This window comes from Choristoneura fumiferana, chromosome 21 (genome assembly GCF_025370935.1).
Source record: "Choristoneura fumiferana chromosome 21, NRCan_CFum_1, whole genome shotgun sequence".
Lineage (NCBI taxonomy): Eukaryota > Metazoa > Arthropoda > Insecta > Lepidoptera > Tortricidae > Choristoneura > Choristoneura fumiferana.
In genome coordinates this window covers 14,162,309-14,177,532 of record NC_133492.1, presented here as the reverse complement: position 1 = coordinate 14,177,532, position 15,224 = coordinate 14,162,309, and the positions used below count along the sequence as shown (strand labels likewise).

The 15,224-nt window shown below is 49.3% G+C and overlaps 1 protein-coding gene and 2 long non-coding RNA genes across 3 annotated transcripts; 1 reads left to right on the top strand and 2 right to left on the bottom strand.

Moving 5' to 3' along the window:
- Positions 1-372: 372 nt before the first annotated feature.
- LOC141439580 (uncharacterized) lies at positions 373-1,142 on the bottom strand. Its single transcript, XR_012452608.1, has 2 exons — positions 559-1,142; positions 373-526 (listed from the first exon to the last, which is right to left on the bottom strand). It is a non-coding gene; the product is annotated as an uncharacterized lncRNA (long non-coding RNA).
- Positions 1,143-1,171: 29 nt separating this feature from the next.
- LOC141440005 (uncharacterized) lies at positions 1,172-5,360 on the bottom strand. Its single transcript, XM_074104463.1, has 2 exons — positions 1,267-5,360; positions 1,172-1,217 (listed from the first exon to the last, which is right to left on the bottom strand). Exons 1-2 carry the CDS (start codon positions 5,358-5,360, stop codon positions 1,172-1,174), a joined length of 4,140 nt encoding a protein of 1,379 aa, XP_073960564.1.
- Positions 5,361-8,615: 3,255 nt separating this feature from the next.
- On the top strand, positions 8,616-12,924 carry LOC141439549 (uncharacterized). Its single transcript, XR_012452604.1, has 2 exons — positions 8,616-10,820; positions 12,706-12,924. It is a non-coding gene; the product is annotated as an uncharacterized lncRNA (long non-coding RNA).
- Positions 12,925-15,224: the final 2,300 nt, after the last annotated feature.

The following is a 15,224-nucleotide window of genomic DNA, read 5'->3' as shown; positions in this document are numbered from 1 at the left end:
GGGTAGCCCTAAAAAGGCTGTTTTAAGCTACCCACCTCCGCTACTAGAGCGGTGGTGGGAGGCGGCTATAACCTAGGCTGCCTAGGGCAGCTGCGGCATATCGCGGCGCGCGACCATTGGGGCGCGCACCGCCCTCCTCTGCGTTCTCTGTCCTTTCCCGGTGAGACCCGCTGGTGGGAGGCCGGGATCGAACAAAGTTCGCAGTTTAAGGCGGCGCGGCGGATGCGAGAATTATGGTCCGAGCGGTGGGTAGCGGTGTTTCTACGGAAAAACTTCTACCCACAAGTACCACGATGACTGTCCGGTGAACTGCCTTATCGCTGCGGGCGGGCCTGTATTTATACCCGCGGCCGGGGTTAAAGCCCGCCCGTGATTGGCTATAATTCCCCGATAATCCAGGCGCTGTGATTGGTGGACCCAAATCACAAACGCACTGAATTACCGGGGAATTTTCGCTATCGCTACTTGGGTTTTTCGCTTTTATTTACCTATTACTAATCGATTTCGCTACAATTTGATTCTTAAACTACTTATTCGCTATTTACAATGATTCTTAACCTAATTATTCTACTTATTCTATATTTAACAGCTATTTATTTTTATTCTTAAACTATATTATTCTAGTTTCGCGGCTGTCCGCAACAATTCTCCCCCCGCCGAATCCGCAGGGGAGGCTTCGTCCTTTGTCGGGAGGACAGCCAGTCGCGTCGTAGGGCGCCGGAACACTCCTCCCTTGGTGCGGACGTCCGCGCTCCGGATGCCGCCGTCAGGTCCAGGGAAGACTGCTTCCACAACGCCTCGGGGCCACACATTGCGTGGTAGGTTGGAGTCGACGACGATGACGACGTCGCCGACTTGCAGCGGTCGCTCGCCCCCGCTCGGAGATTGACGGGGGGCGAGAGTTGGCAGGTATTCCCGGACCCAGCGGGCCCAGAAATGATTGGCTAGCGCTTGGCTAGCACGCCAGGCTCTTCGGTCAGCTTCGTCGCACGTGCCGGTGGGAGGGGTGCCTGCCGGGCCGCCGAGCAAGAAGTGGCTCGGCGTGAGCGCCTCCTCGTCGCAGGGGTCGACCGACACGTGCGTCAGCGGTCGCGCGTTGACGGTCTGTTCAGCCTCCGCCAACAGTGTCACGAGCACCTCTTCCTTGGTGCCCGTGAGAAGAGTGTGGCGGTCAGTGCGGTCTTGACTGACCGCACCAACCTCTCCCAGGCGCCCCCCTGGTTAGGAGCTCCAGGAGGGATGAACCGCCATTCCATGCGGTGTCGCAGTCCGATGTCGCGGAGCTCGGGCAGCCACTCCTCGTAGGCGGCGCGAAGCTCCGTGTCGGCCCCGCGGAAGCATGTACCGTTGTCACTATACATGACGCGGGGCCAACCTCGTCGAGCCGCCATACGCCGCAGCGCCATGATGGCGGAGTCCGTAGAGAGGCTCGCGACGATCTCCAGGTGGACGGCGCGCGTCGTCAGGCAGGTAAAGAGCGCTACCCAACGCTTTTCGTGGCGCCGCCCAATCGTGACCGTCAGCGGGCCGAAGTAGTCGACCCCGCAGTTAGTGAAGGGCCGGCTGTAGGGGTCGATGCGGGCCCGCGGTAGATCGCCCATCGCTGGTGGGCGCGGAGTCGAGCGCCGCACAGCACATGTGCGGCAAGCGCGCGCTACCTTCTTCACCGTGGGGCGAAGGTGCAGCACCCACAGTCGCTGCCGCAGGTCGTTGACCACCCGTTCGTTCGATGAGTGGTGGGCGTCGCGGTGCGCCTTCTCGATTAGAAGGCTCACGAACGGGTGGCGGCCGTTTAGGATGACCGGCCTCTTCGTCGCGTCCGGCACCGGCGCGGCGTTGATGCGGCCACGCAGCCGGAGTAGGCCGTCCTCGAGGACGGGGTCGAGGTGGAAGAGGCTGCTCTTCTTTGGCAGCCTCCCCCCGTATCGCAGTATGTCGATTTCTTCTGCGAAGCTATCCATCTGGCACTTCCGGAACCAGAGGTGCTCCGCTCGTTCGATATGTCGCACTTCTAACTGACTATCTTTGTCGCGGCACTTGTCGACAAAAAATAGCACTCGCGCTGTCGCTTTAATTAGTCTTTCGAATTTTGAAAATCGTTCAATGTTCGGCAACGCACTGGTCAGATTAACACTTTTGTTTTTCACATTTTCACTTGCACTCGCGTCCGCATTAATATTATAAATTTCGCTTACTGTTTCCTGCGGCCATTGGTCTTCCGGTAGCCGCAGGAAGTCGGGTCCGGTGAACCACCGGTCGGTGGTGGATATTTGGCGGGCACTGTCCGCCCGCGTCGCGTCGTCCGCCGGGTTTGCTGCTGTCGGCACCCACCGCCATTGCTCGGGGCGGGTTATCTCGGCGATCTCACCAAGTCGATGCGCCACAAAGGGTGTATAGCGCTTTGCGTCGTTGCGAATCCACGCCAGGACAGTGCGTGAATCCGTCCAGAATACGACGCGCTCGATCGTAAGTCGTTGTTCCGCTATGATTGTGGCCGCCAGCCGAGCCCCGATCAGAGCCGCTTGTAGCTCCATACGAGGAATGCTCTGCTGCCTCAGCGGGGCCACCTTCGCCTTTCCCGCCACCAGAGCCACCGTCACGGTTCCGGAGGCGTCTGTCGTCCGGAGGTAGATGGCCGTGGCGTAGGCGCTCTCGCTCGCGTCGGTGAAGGCGTGCAGCTCGTGGCGGCCCACCGCGTAGCACCGCTCCAGCTGCAGTGCCGCTACGGCGGCTAGACCGCGAGCCCACTCGATGAAAATACCGCCGTCCTCCAGGTCCAGCGGCTCGTCCCACGGCGCCTGTTTGCGCCACGACTGCTGAAGGGTCACCTTGGCGGTGATTGTGTAGGGCGATAGGAGCCCGAGCGGGTCATAAACTGACATCACCGCGCTCAAGGCCTCTCTCTTCGTTGGTGTGCGCGTTCCTTCGCGCACCTCTTTCGGCACCCGGTTCATTGCGGTGTTGAACCCGAGTGTGTCGCTTCTTGGGTCCCAGATGAGCCCCAGTATTTTCGGCCCCTCACTCAGGCCTAGTGTTGCGGGCGCTGTTGCCCGCAGTTCAGGTTCGATTCTTCGCTCGAGTTTCGGGGAATTGGTGTTCCACCCGCGCAGCTCAAAGCCGGCTCGTAAGTGGACTTCGTTGACGGCCGTTGCTACGTCCACGGCCTCTTCTTCGGTCGCGTAGCTGTCCACTAGGTCGTCCATGTAGTGGCTCGACGTTATCGCGTATAGTGCCTGCGGGAATTCCGGCGCATGGCGCTCGGCGTTGTGGTTGCGCACGCTGTGCGCCAGGAAAGGGGAGCTTGCTGCTCCGAAGATCATCGAAGTCATTTTCATTAGCTTGGGTTGATTCTCGCCCGGCTCCCTCCATAGGAACAGCTGCGCCGGGCGATCTTCCGGTCTAATCTTCACTCGGAGAAACATTTCTTTTATGTCTGCCGTTACTGCGTAGCGGCCCTCCCGGAACCGTAGTAGTATGCCCGGAAGGGACTTTAGCAGGTCGGGCCCCTCCAGCAGGAAATCGTTAAGGCAGCGGCCCTGGCTGCGGCTCGCTGCGTCGAAAACCAGGCGGAGCTTCCCTGGTTTATTGGGGTTCCGCACGGCAAAGTGGGGCAGCACCCAAGCGCGCGGGTGGCGCGCATCTGCCTCGGTGGCGGGCTCCGCATAGCCCTTCGCTATTAGGTTGGTGACCTGTGCCGCGTACTCTTGCGCGAAGTTTGCGTCGCGACGCATCTTGCGCTCGATGCCCTTGAAGCGCTGTAGTGCCGTCGCGTAGCTCGCTGGCGTTTGCACCTCGTCCGTTATCCACGGCAGACCGACTTCATAGTGATCGCCGTGGAATTTCACTGTTGCTTCGAAGAGTCGTTTCGCCCGTTCCTCGGCTGGTCGTGGTTTCGTGGCCAGCGACACGCCCAGCGCGTCGATGGCGAAATGTCGCTGAACTAGCTTGTCGGTGGCGTCGTCGCGTACGTTATAAACGTAGAGCACATCCTCGGTCGGGCCGCCCGCTCGAATGGCCCGGGGCACTGAGCCGTAAATGACCCAGCCCAGTGCCGTCCGAACCGCTGCTGGTTGCCGTCGCTTGCCCGTCCGTGTCTCGTGGACGAGCATCAGGTGCCAATTGTCCGCGCCAATGAGGAGACGCGGAATGGCTTCGTCGTAGCAGGCATCGTTCAGCCCACTAAGGTGGCGGTACCGGGTAACCTCCTGACCCAGTCGCTGTGTGTGGATCCGGAGGTTGTCGACGGTGCGGGCGGCGATCTTGTAGGCCTCACCGTGGCCCTGCACCGTGATGTTGACACGTCGACTGTTCGGCAGCTCGGTGTTGCTGGCGATGCCTCTCATTTGCATTGGCACCGCCGGTCCCGAGGCTCCGATCGTGCGCGCCAGGTCTTCGTCGATGAGCGTCACCGTTGACCCGTCATCCAGCAGTGCGAAGGTGTCGACGGTGCCGCTGGGTCCGCTGACGCGGACTCGGCACATCTTCAGCAGGACCGGTGACTTGCCGTCTTCGTTGCTGACCGTAGTCACCGTCTGCTTTTCGGGGATTGGCGCCGGCCCAACAGTGGGCTCGGACGCCAATGTCGTTGGGGACTGCGGTGCCTGCCCACGGGGCGGCGTCCGCTCGCGTCTCGCTTCGGGGTGGCGCGGCACTTTTGCCGCGCTCGCGTGCAGCAATGGATGGTGCACATGCCGGCACCCGTTGACTTCACAGGTGCGGGCTCGGCAGGTTTCGCGGCGGTGCTGCTGGTCCATGCAGCGGAAGCACACGCGGTTGTCGCGTGCCCACTGCCAGCGATCGTTGACCTCCATGTTGGTGATGCGCTTGCATCTCGTGGTGGGATGACCGCCTCCACAGCAGAGGCAGCGGCGCGCGTCATCGCCCTCGGTGGCGTAGACGGGCGCTCGCGGCGCGGCCCGAGGGGTGGGGCCGCGCATCGGCGTCGGACGGGGTGCTGGCCTCGCAGCATCCCTTCGGAACGTCAGCGTAGTGGCGGCGGCGGCTGCCGTCGCTTCCACCGTTGTATAGGAGAAACGCAGGGCGCGGTCGGCCTCGCGCATGAGGAACCGCGACAACAGAATGATCTGTGGCTCCATGGTCATCTGCTCCGATGCGAAGTCCCCGAAGCGTGACCGTAGATGTGGGCTGAGCTTCTCCATCACGTCGCGTACCAGCAAGGGGCTGGCGAGGTAGCCGTGCTGGTCGATTGATGACAGCACGCTGACGATGTTTTGCAATTTGACTGCAAACGCGTTGATTTCGGTGGCAGTTGACCCCAGGCGCGGCAGCTTCTTGAGGTCGTCGAGTGCTTTGGTGGCCAGAATTTCGGGGCGGCCAAAGCATTGTCGCAGCGTCGTCATTACTGCTTCGGGGTTGGCCGAGGTGTGGAGCAGCGCCTCCACCGCTTCGCGCGCAGTTCCGCGCAAACAGGAGCGCAGCCGCGCCATATTTTCATGCGGCGTGAAATTATACGCGCGCGTCGATTCGGCGTAGGCAGCCACTCGCCCGCCGCACCGGAGAAAGCAGGCAACTCGTAGACCTGCCTCGGCGGCGGACGCACTCGTGCCATTTTTTCGAGGGCCTCGGCGAGCTTCTCGATCCCGCGTTGTCCGCTTGCACTTCGTTCGCGAGCAGGTGTAGCTGGCGGCGAATTGCGTCGCTTCGGTTCGAACGGGGGCGGCGGTGAGCGCCGCCGCGGCTCGTGCTTCGGTGGTGGCGGCGTCGGTTGATCCGCCGCGGTGCGCCGTAGCCAGTCATCCACCTTCGCGTGTGGTCCGGTGATGCTCCCGGCTTGTGACTCCGCTTCGATGCTAGCCAGCTTCTGGCGTAGCTTGGCCTTCACTCGCTCCTTTTGCAGCTCCAGTTCTTGCTGCTTGATGCGCAGGAGCTCCTCTTCGGCTTCCTCTTCAGCAAGCCGGATACGGATCGCCGTTGCATTTGATGCATGTGAAGGCACCGGCGACCTCGCACCGGCTTGCATCGCCGCCGGTTGTTCATAAAAGGCGACGGCTCGTTGTGGTCGCTCCTGGTTGGCAGCCCAGTCCATTGTTGGCTGCTCTCCTCCCCCCATTTGGGTGTGGGGGGAGTACTCGATGGCTTCAAGTTGCGGGTTGTGTTGCACGCGCGCTGCCCCCCATGGCCTCGCTGTTGCACCGTATCGGCGGTGTGGCTGGGCTGCGCGCCCAGCTCCCCCCCTCGGCCGCCGAGGTGCGCCTCACCGGGGCCGGGCCGCACGCCCAGCTCCCCCCACGGCCGCCGAGTTGCGCCTCATCGGGGATGCGGCCGGGCTGCGCGCCCAGCTCCCCCCCTAGGCGGTAGTAGTCCTCTTCGGTCGATCGGATCGGCTGCATGCTCATGGCTCCCTCCCCGGCTCGGGTGAGCGGGGGAAAGTAAACGGCGTCGCGACGTGTAGCGGCGATGGCGAGGTCACGCGGCGGCTCGCGTGTCGTCATCCGCGTCTCGGCGCGAGGAAGTACCGTGGGCGAGGCGGCGTCGCGGCGGACGATGCGTTCCAACTGCTGTTGCCAGATGTCGTCAGCGGTGGTCGTGGCAGTAGCAGCGGCGGTCGTCGTCGGAGCTCGTTCGGCGGCGGTTTGTTCTTCGGGCGGCGGGGTGTGGCGGCGCTCTTCGCGGTCGCCCTGAGATCGGGTTACCACCATCTTCAGTCGATGTCTTCAGATCCGGTTCGAAGGACCAAACACTGTCGTCGACAGACAGCTCGGGTTCACAGCGGGAGGTGCTTCGCAGTCCTCTGCGGTCGTTACGACGGGAGTAGGGCAACGAAAACACCTTCGATAAGTGGACTGTATTTATTGTACTGGTTCGTTCGTCGATTCGCGGTGGTAATCGGAGTCCGGTTCGAAATCGCGGTGGTCGGTCGGTAAGGCAGCAATCGGAGGTCCGTTGGAATAGCAGGGGTCGGTTCGCTTCGCTGGTCGCTGGTCGCTGGTCGCTTGCTCGCTGTAGGCTTCGTAGAGAGGAGCGCTTCGGGTCGCTGTCCGCGTCGAACTGCCTTATCGCTGCGGGCGGGCCTGTATTTATACCCCCGCGGCCGGGGTATAAGCCCGCCCGTGATTGGCTATAATTCCCGATAATCCAGGCGCTGTGATTGGTGGACCCAAATCACAAACGCACTGAATTACCGGGGAATTTTCGCTATCGCTACTTGGGTTTTTCGCTTTTATTTAATTATTACTAATCGATTTCGCTACAATTTGATTCTTAAACTACTTATTCTACTATTTACAATGATTCTTAACCTAATTATTCTACTTATTCTATATTTAACAGCTATTTATTTGTATTCTTAAACTATATTATTCTAGTTTCGGGGCTGTCCGCAACAGACTAGCTAGCTAGCTTGTGCCCGCAGCTTCGCTCGCGTTAAATTTGGTGTAACATAAATATACTTTCCACGATCCTTATTTTCGTGTTTAATTGATTTTTCGGAGGATTATATTTGGAAATTTTCGAATTTAAAAATCAACTTTGAAGCCCTGTTTCACATGTCAGGGGTGTTATTTTAGAAAACCTACTTGTTTTTTTTGCCGCGACTCCGTACCTAGGCGACATAGGATTCCAGGATTCCCGTGGGATAGGAATAAGTGAATTCAACAGAAAACCACACTGTCCGCGATTTAATTGAAACAGGCTTCTATTATTTAGGGTATATATTTTTAAAAAACTTTCACTTTCTTTTGTGTGTGTGTGTGTGTGTGTGTGTGTGTGTAAAAATCCTTATTTAGTTCACTTATATTGTCCTTTATTCACTTACAAATTCAGGTCTGTAAAATCTGTAGTTTTAGCTACGCGTTGTCTGTCAGTCAGTCAGCCATTGCAGTGACGGTATTTCGTAGCACGGTATACTGTTTTATAGGTCTGGATAAATTTTGTTACGTTAATGAGTTGATTGGTTTGGTGTAGGTACAGTAGGTACTTAATGTATCCTAACCGTTAAGGAGTTATACCTTTCAGCATCAGCTCACCTGAATAACCAAAAAGAATGCAACTAAAGATCTATTACGTGCATATTATGATATTAAAAGGAACTTCCTCTAACTCTTAAACGTTAAGGAGTTTAACCTTCCATCATCAGCTCACCTAGATAACCTGAAAGAATACAACTATCGGCCTGTACGTACCTACCTATAATATTAAAAAAAATATGCACAGCTAACCGTTAAGGAGTTTTAACTTCCATCATCAGCTCATCAACATGAGATGATGTCTATCAGACGCAAATAGTTAAGTAAATAGCTTGAGAAAAAATATAAGAAAAACGTAATGCGTGCTTCAAAATTTGAGGGTTGCCCTCGATTTCCTGGTGATCCCGTCATCAGATCCTAATTTGGTGACAATAGGACCACCTTGGGAGTATACACTTTCGAATAAAAAAGGATTTCTTAAACTAAATAAGAAAGAGAAAAAGAAAAATCCCGTTTTATCCCGTTCCCCTAATTATTTATGGGAAATTCTCTCTTAGAGCTCCGCCCCGCCCCTAAGGAATCCACTTCAGCTTTCTGCGTCCAGTAAAATGAAAAATCCCGTTTTTCCGTTCCCGTCAAAATTTCGAGAAATTATTTTTGCTCCCTTACACTCCCAAAGAACCTAAACGCCAAATTTCAGTTTTCTATGACCAGTAAAACGAAAAATCCCGTTTTTTCCCGTTCCCGTGGGAATTTTGAAATCTCCACTCTCAATGCCCTTCTCAAGTAATCTAAATGGCGATTTTCAGCTTTCTGCATCCAGTAAAATGAAAGATCCCCTTTTTTTCCTATCCCGTGGGAATTTCGGGAAATTATCTCTTTAATGCTTCCCTACACTCCTTAAGCAACCTACATGCCAAATTTCAGCTTTCTACGACCAGTAAAACGAAAAATCCCGTTTTTTCCCGTTCCCGTCAGAATTTCGGGAAATTCTTTTGTAGTGTTCTCCTACACCCCCCAAGGAACCTAAATTTCAGCTATCTTTGACCAGTGAAACGAAAAATCCCGTTTTTTCCCGTTCCCCTCGGAATTTCAATTTTAGAGTTAAAAACAGACAGTTAGACATACGAAAGCATTCTTGCCCAAACTACAACGGACACGCTTTGCATGCGTTCGGTCAATAATTTCAAATTGTATTTCTAGACACCAATATCAGCGGCCCTGCCATCCCTCTTGTTCGGGGCCTCAGCTGTCGTCTCAGGAATCAGCCTGATCCTCACTCCGGAGACACGCAATCTGCCTCTGATGGACACCGTGGAGCAAGTAGAGACCAGTGCCAAGCACGCTCGGGACATGAAGAGAACGCAGGGCAATACCAATGCGGGGTTCGATGACACAGTAGTTTCCTCTTTGTGATGAAGTTTTCTGAAGATTAGTGGCTCAGATAGGTAGCGTGGATATGTAGTGAGGGTAGGCAACGTAAGTGGCTGCAACCACACGCACACGCCAGCACCAGTAAATAGGCAAGCAGCCACTAGCCACAGCCACCAGAGCTAGTGTTGCCATGAGGGTAGACATCACTAGCGCTGCCATGAGGGTAGGCAGTGCTAGTGTTGCCATGAGGGTATTGAGGGTAGGCAATGCTAGTGTTGTCTACCCTGCTGGTGCTGGCGGAAGCGTGCAGGTGCAGCCACTTACATTGCCTACCCTAATAACATCTGCCTGCAGAGAGATCTCAATTGTAGCCTCTCCCTACAAAAAATAATACTAAAGGTTCTAGATGAAAAAAAAAATTCCGTGGTCCTATACAGGGTGGAACCTAACGATGATCCTTTACTTAAACAGGTGATAGTGTTGTTTAAACTGAACAACTTTCTCCAAGAAACATAGTATTAGGTCGAAAACCGATTTTTTTTCATCTTTCCATAGTAAGTCATTCAGCTAACCAATACATTTTGTATGGGAGTCTGAATTTTTCTTTTCTTTTTTCGACCTATTGGTCCTTGAAAGTTGTTCAGTTTAAGCAACACTATCACCTGTTTAAGTAAAAGATCATCGTTAGGTTCCACCCTGTATAATAAGCAGATATTTTATTATTTGTTATAAAATGTACTGTGATTATATCAGTAAGATTTGTTGCTATTGTAATATAATAGGCGCAAAAAATATGCAGGAGTTTTGCATAACACTATCTGCGTGTTGTTCACGCAGGTAGGTATTATATTATATACTCAGCGGCGCAAAATTTGGCCCATTCGTCACACAAAATTATCTATTTCTGCATACATTTGAATGCCAGATTTTTTTCCGCTCAGTATAATAAGATTAAAGTCGCCATTTGTTCCTAGAATTACGTACGTATTAAAATGAGATCAATGATAAGGATTACCAAAAATGTCCTATGAAATAGTGCCATAAATAGTTTTAAAATGTGACCTGATGTGAGTATGAAATGCTTAGGTAGGTAATTGGGCTGTGTCCCGGGTAAGAATAATATTATTACCTAAATACAGTGTGTTACCGGCCGCCAGGCTTTTTTTAGGGCGGTTAAATAATGTGTTTCTGTAACCTAACCATAACATTAGTTTAATTAATAAACTAAAATACAGACTTGTTCGTTTCTGTGGGGGGCGCAGTCTAACCTCGTCTACTTTTCTGATAGCAGTTCGTTTCTGTGGAAGACGCAGTTCTAACCTAATCCAACGTACTTTTCTGGTACCGTAAACTGCTTCAACTTTGCCATCTCGCCCCAACATTGCCTGATTTGATTTAGAGTCGATAACTTAGCACCTGTATAGAGTTTAAGCTTTTATCTCCGTAATAATAATTCCCGTAGATAAAAGTTAAAAAAATTATACGAGTGCTAAGTTATCGACTCTAAATCAAATCATGAAGGCAATGTTGGGGTCAGAGGGCAAAGTTGAAGCAGTTTACGGTAGCAGTTGGTCTCTGTGGTTGGTTTGTGCGAAATGTCATTATATACAAACATTTTTTTGGAATACAATATTAGCCAAAAGAAAAAGTTTGCTTGATAAACGTTTGTCGTAATAAAAGTTGACAAAGTAAATTATGCCAAATTATAATTTGACCAAATGAATAAAATGCGAAATGTAAATATGCTAAAGATTCGTTTGGGAAATGAAACTACTGCGATAAGTTTTTTGGGAAGTGAAATTTGACGAAAAATATTTTAGCAGTACACCATTAAATTAATGTCATGATTATGTTACATCACATGTTGATCATGATACGTTACTTTAACCGCCTACCCGAATTTTTCAAAAATTTAAAAAGTTCGTGATTCAAGCCTTCTTTGGAGTCTTAAAAATTCTATGTATAAAAAAGCAAGCCTTAAATTGTGTCCAATATATGTAGCCACTGCCAAATTAAGGGTACACTGCCAAATTAAAAAGCCAGGCTGCCGGTTAGACACTGATATCTATCAGACCGTCAGTTAGATTAACAGAAATACTTACTTAAGTACCTACCGTAAGGTCGGGGTACTTTGGCCGTGAAGGGTGACTTTGGCCCTTGGGGTTAACTCAGTCCTGAGGGTGTATTGCCCCCTTTCCACTCGTAACGTTTCTGATACTCGCGATCACAATCAAATTACAGTTTTCGTATACAAAAACTGTCATTTGGTTGTGATCCTGAGTGTCAGAAACGTTAGACAATACGGCCTCTTATTTTTGCCATATGGTTGGCGTGTTAGTTGATCGGGCGCCTTCTTTGTGTGGTTTTCATATGGGCCAAAGTTACCCTCCAATGGGTCAAAGTAGCCCGCCCTTGCGGTACTTATTTTTTTCTTTTGTCAATAATATAAAAAATGCAAATATAAATCGCGTCAAAGTTCGAGTGGGGGGTCCTAGTAAAAAATGTACAAAGGCGTCACATGACACCAATGTTTAACGGGCTCTGCCTTAGTAATTTTTTGTTTAATTTACAACATGTTTTGCGAATATAATGTTTTGCGAATATGATGTTTTGTGAATATCGTGTTTTGCGAATATCATGTTTTGCGAATATGATGTTTTGCGAATATCGTGTTTTGCGAATATGATGTTTTGCGAATATCATGTTCAGCGAGGGAAGGATATGAGCGTGTCCAATTCTTTTACATTTAACTGACGAACTAAATTATTATTCTTTTACCCGCGACACCTCTGACACTGAATAAAAATATTTTCGTTCCATGATATGATTGTCAGTGGCATTACACACAGGGCACTTATACTATCTAAGGCCCTTATGCGTTCTATCGATATCGATATATCTATGTACCTGCTCTGATATGTGTTACAGCAGAGCATGTAAAAATATCCGAGACGCCTATACTACTCCATTTATTTTAACATTTGAAACTTAACGGTAAAATTTGCTTAAGTTTTTAAATTAAACAACGAAACTATTTAAAATTGCGTTAACTTCTATGATAAAAATATAATAAATACCGCTAGTAAATGTACATGTAGGTAATTTTTGATAATTTGTTCGAAATATCGAGAAACGTGTGATACAATTTGACCTTCAATTCAAACCTTAAATTAAACGGAGTATACCTGCCCTAGAAATAGAATCGTAACGTAAACTGCTTAAATCGTAAATCGTACGTAACGTAAACTTTGCCCTCTGGCCCCAACATTGCCTGATTTGATTTAGAGTCGATAACTTAGCACTCTTATAGGTTTTAAACTTTTATCAACACGGGAATTATTATTACGACAGGATAAAATTTAAAAAACCTAAGGGGTGCAAAGTTATCGACTCTAAATCGAATCAGGCAATGTTGGGGCCAGAGGACAAAGTTGAAGCAGTTTACGGTATCAGATATTTATGGACGCTTTGTTGTGTCAGATATTAGTCCTGGTGACATATCTTATACCACTGAGTTACTATTATTACGCAAGTAATGTAATAAGTATAACTAATTTATAAGTGTCTGATAGATAGTAATGACAAAAAACTGAAAAATAAAATTAAAGATTGGATAAAAATTGCAGTTATTATTTTTTCTTTAATCCTTCACACCTCTTAAGTACTTTTAGGTACAAACAGAACTTGCAGTATTAAAATAATGGAAAGGTCGCCTCTTGATTACCTCTGAAGGTAATGGTAGTAGGTCGCCGTCAAATATTTTAGAGCGGCCAACGTGATCAAAAATATCGAGACATGAACTCTAAGGCCTTGAGAATAGATAGCTGTAACGACATTTTTGACCACCTCGGCCGCTCCGAAAAATCGGATGGCGACTGTACAGTACAAGGTGTTTCAGCAGTGGTAACTTATCAGCAGCTACTTTGATATCGTCAGGTGACAACCAGAGATGTCACTGACAGCAAAAAAAACAGATAAATAGTAACCTTATCATGCTATGTATAAGTTTGATACCTCTTGAATTTAAGTGTTAATTAGTGGCTTCTGGCTGTCACCCGACGATATGTTATAATACTTATAATAAAAAAATCAGGACTCCTGTTAAAACACCTTGTTTAAGTATAAATGCTACGTGAAAAGACATTCTGACATAGGTATGATACTGTCTTCCTAAAAAAATAACATGAAAAAAAAAGCCTTTCATAAAAATAATCTGTTTTTCATTACTACTTATATCATTTTCTTTTAAGTAAATAATAACGGAACACTTTCCAATAATACTGTTATACTTAGATAAGAAAGGTCTTAAAATACACTATTATTTTTAAACAATATTTTGTCAAAATTAATCCGACATATTTCAGTCAGTGATTGAACTGTTAACTGTTATAGTGATCAGGCTACGTCACTATGGCGCGGCGGTCGTTAACGAGACACGACACCCTTAGGCGCATTTCGATGTATTGGTTCATGAAAAAAACCTTCCTCGCATTTTCCGACATCTCTGGTTGAAAAGCAGTCTTACGAGGTTATTCATTCGGGTTAGTATCATTTCATCTAAAAAGCAGCTGATCTACGAGCCAATTAAGCAATTGGTCTAAGTAGCAAGTTGGTCTAAGAAGCAACTGGTCTAAGTAGCAGCTTGCCAGTCATCCTATGGAACCCTAACTTACAGCATACGCTGAGTACATCCCCTTTGCCACAGCAAATGTTAGTGTTTATGGCTAGTTCTTTATATTAATTAGTAATTGTAATAAGTCTTCTGTATAATAAGTTTGTACCAGTTGCTTTTTAGACCATTTTCTACTTAGACCAGTTGCTTCTTAGGCCACTTACTACTTAGATCAGCTGCTTTTTTTAGACAAAATGATACTACTTAACCCATTCATTCGATGTTATTAAACCTACCGGCAGAAATTTCGGATTAATTTTAACACACGTTGAACTCAAATTCCTACTTCGACAAACTATATGTGACAGATATTAATGGGGTGGCGTCTCTTTATTCGGACAAAGCAAACAGACAGTACCTAAAACAGATCTGTCTCACAAAATTCAACAATGCAGTGCAAATTCAAGCCTTAAGACTATTGAACGTTGTTTAGTAGTCGGCATGGGGTGCATTAGCAGCCCAGGCCTTGACCTTGGGCAGGGCCAGACTCTTTTCGTGAAGAGCCTTCAAGTTGGGACACTTGTCGCCAAGATCTGGCATCTGCAGCATCATTTCATGCAGTCGAACATACCAGCAATGTAGAAGTCTCCCCAGGATAACTGTAATGGCATAAAACTTTATTATGCCCACCTTCTACTGCGAAAAGTGAACTCCACATTACTCTGTTCAAGTTACAACGATCAACTTCATAGAATTCGGAGGAAGTTCAGTCAGCAGCAGAAGCCAATCGTTGTAAGTCAACTGAGTCCTTGCGGGATCTGTTCCAATGGAGGATGTGCATCATAACCATAACTGTCGCAAAATGGTCGAGAGAAACTTCAACACAGGTTATAATATGAATAATATTGTCTAGTGCCTTCAACACTTTTTTCCGTTCGTGTTTAGAATAGTAGTGCGTTGAAATTGAACATGGAGAATTGCTATCGTAGCCGGAGTACTAAGCAACGATAGTATATTAATACAATCCTGCCCATACTACGACAGTGCATAATACGCTCTGGTCGTATTGTGCCGTCCGCTCACGCTAATATTATTTAATACGAGAGTGGAGGGACGGTACGATACGAACTTCGATTTAGAGTTTTGGATCACCACGTCGCTCGAGATCGGGCTTTCCGTATTTTGCGTTACATCTGGGGCTACTACGAAATTCGAAAATCGAAGTTCGTATCGTGCCGTCCCTCTCCGCTCTCGTATAAATAATATTAGCGTCAGCGGGGACGCTAAGATACGAAGTCAAATTTTGCACTTCG

What these genes read in the sequence shown, in the direction of transcription:
- LOC141440005 (XM_074104463.1), bottom strand. Translation starts at nt 5,360, where the DNA reads ATGACGACGCTGCGACAATGCTTTGGCCGCCCCGAAATTCTGGCCACC. An exon ending in GAGCTCCGCGACATCGGACT is followed by an intron (nt 1,218 to 1,266) that starts GCGACACCGCAT and finishes GCTCCTAACCAG; the next exon opens with GGGGGCGCCTGGGAGAGGTT.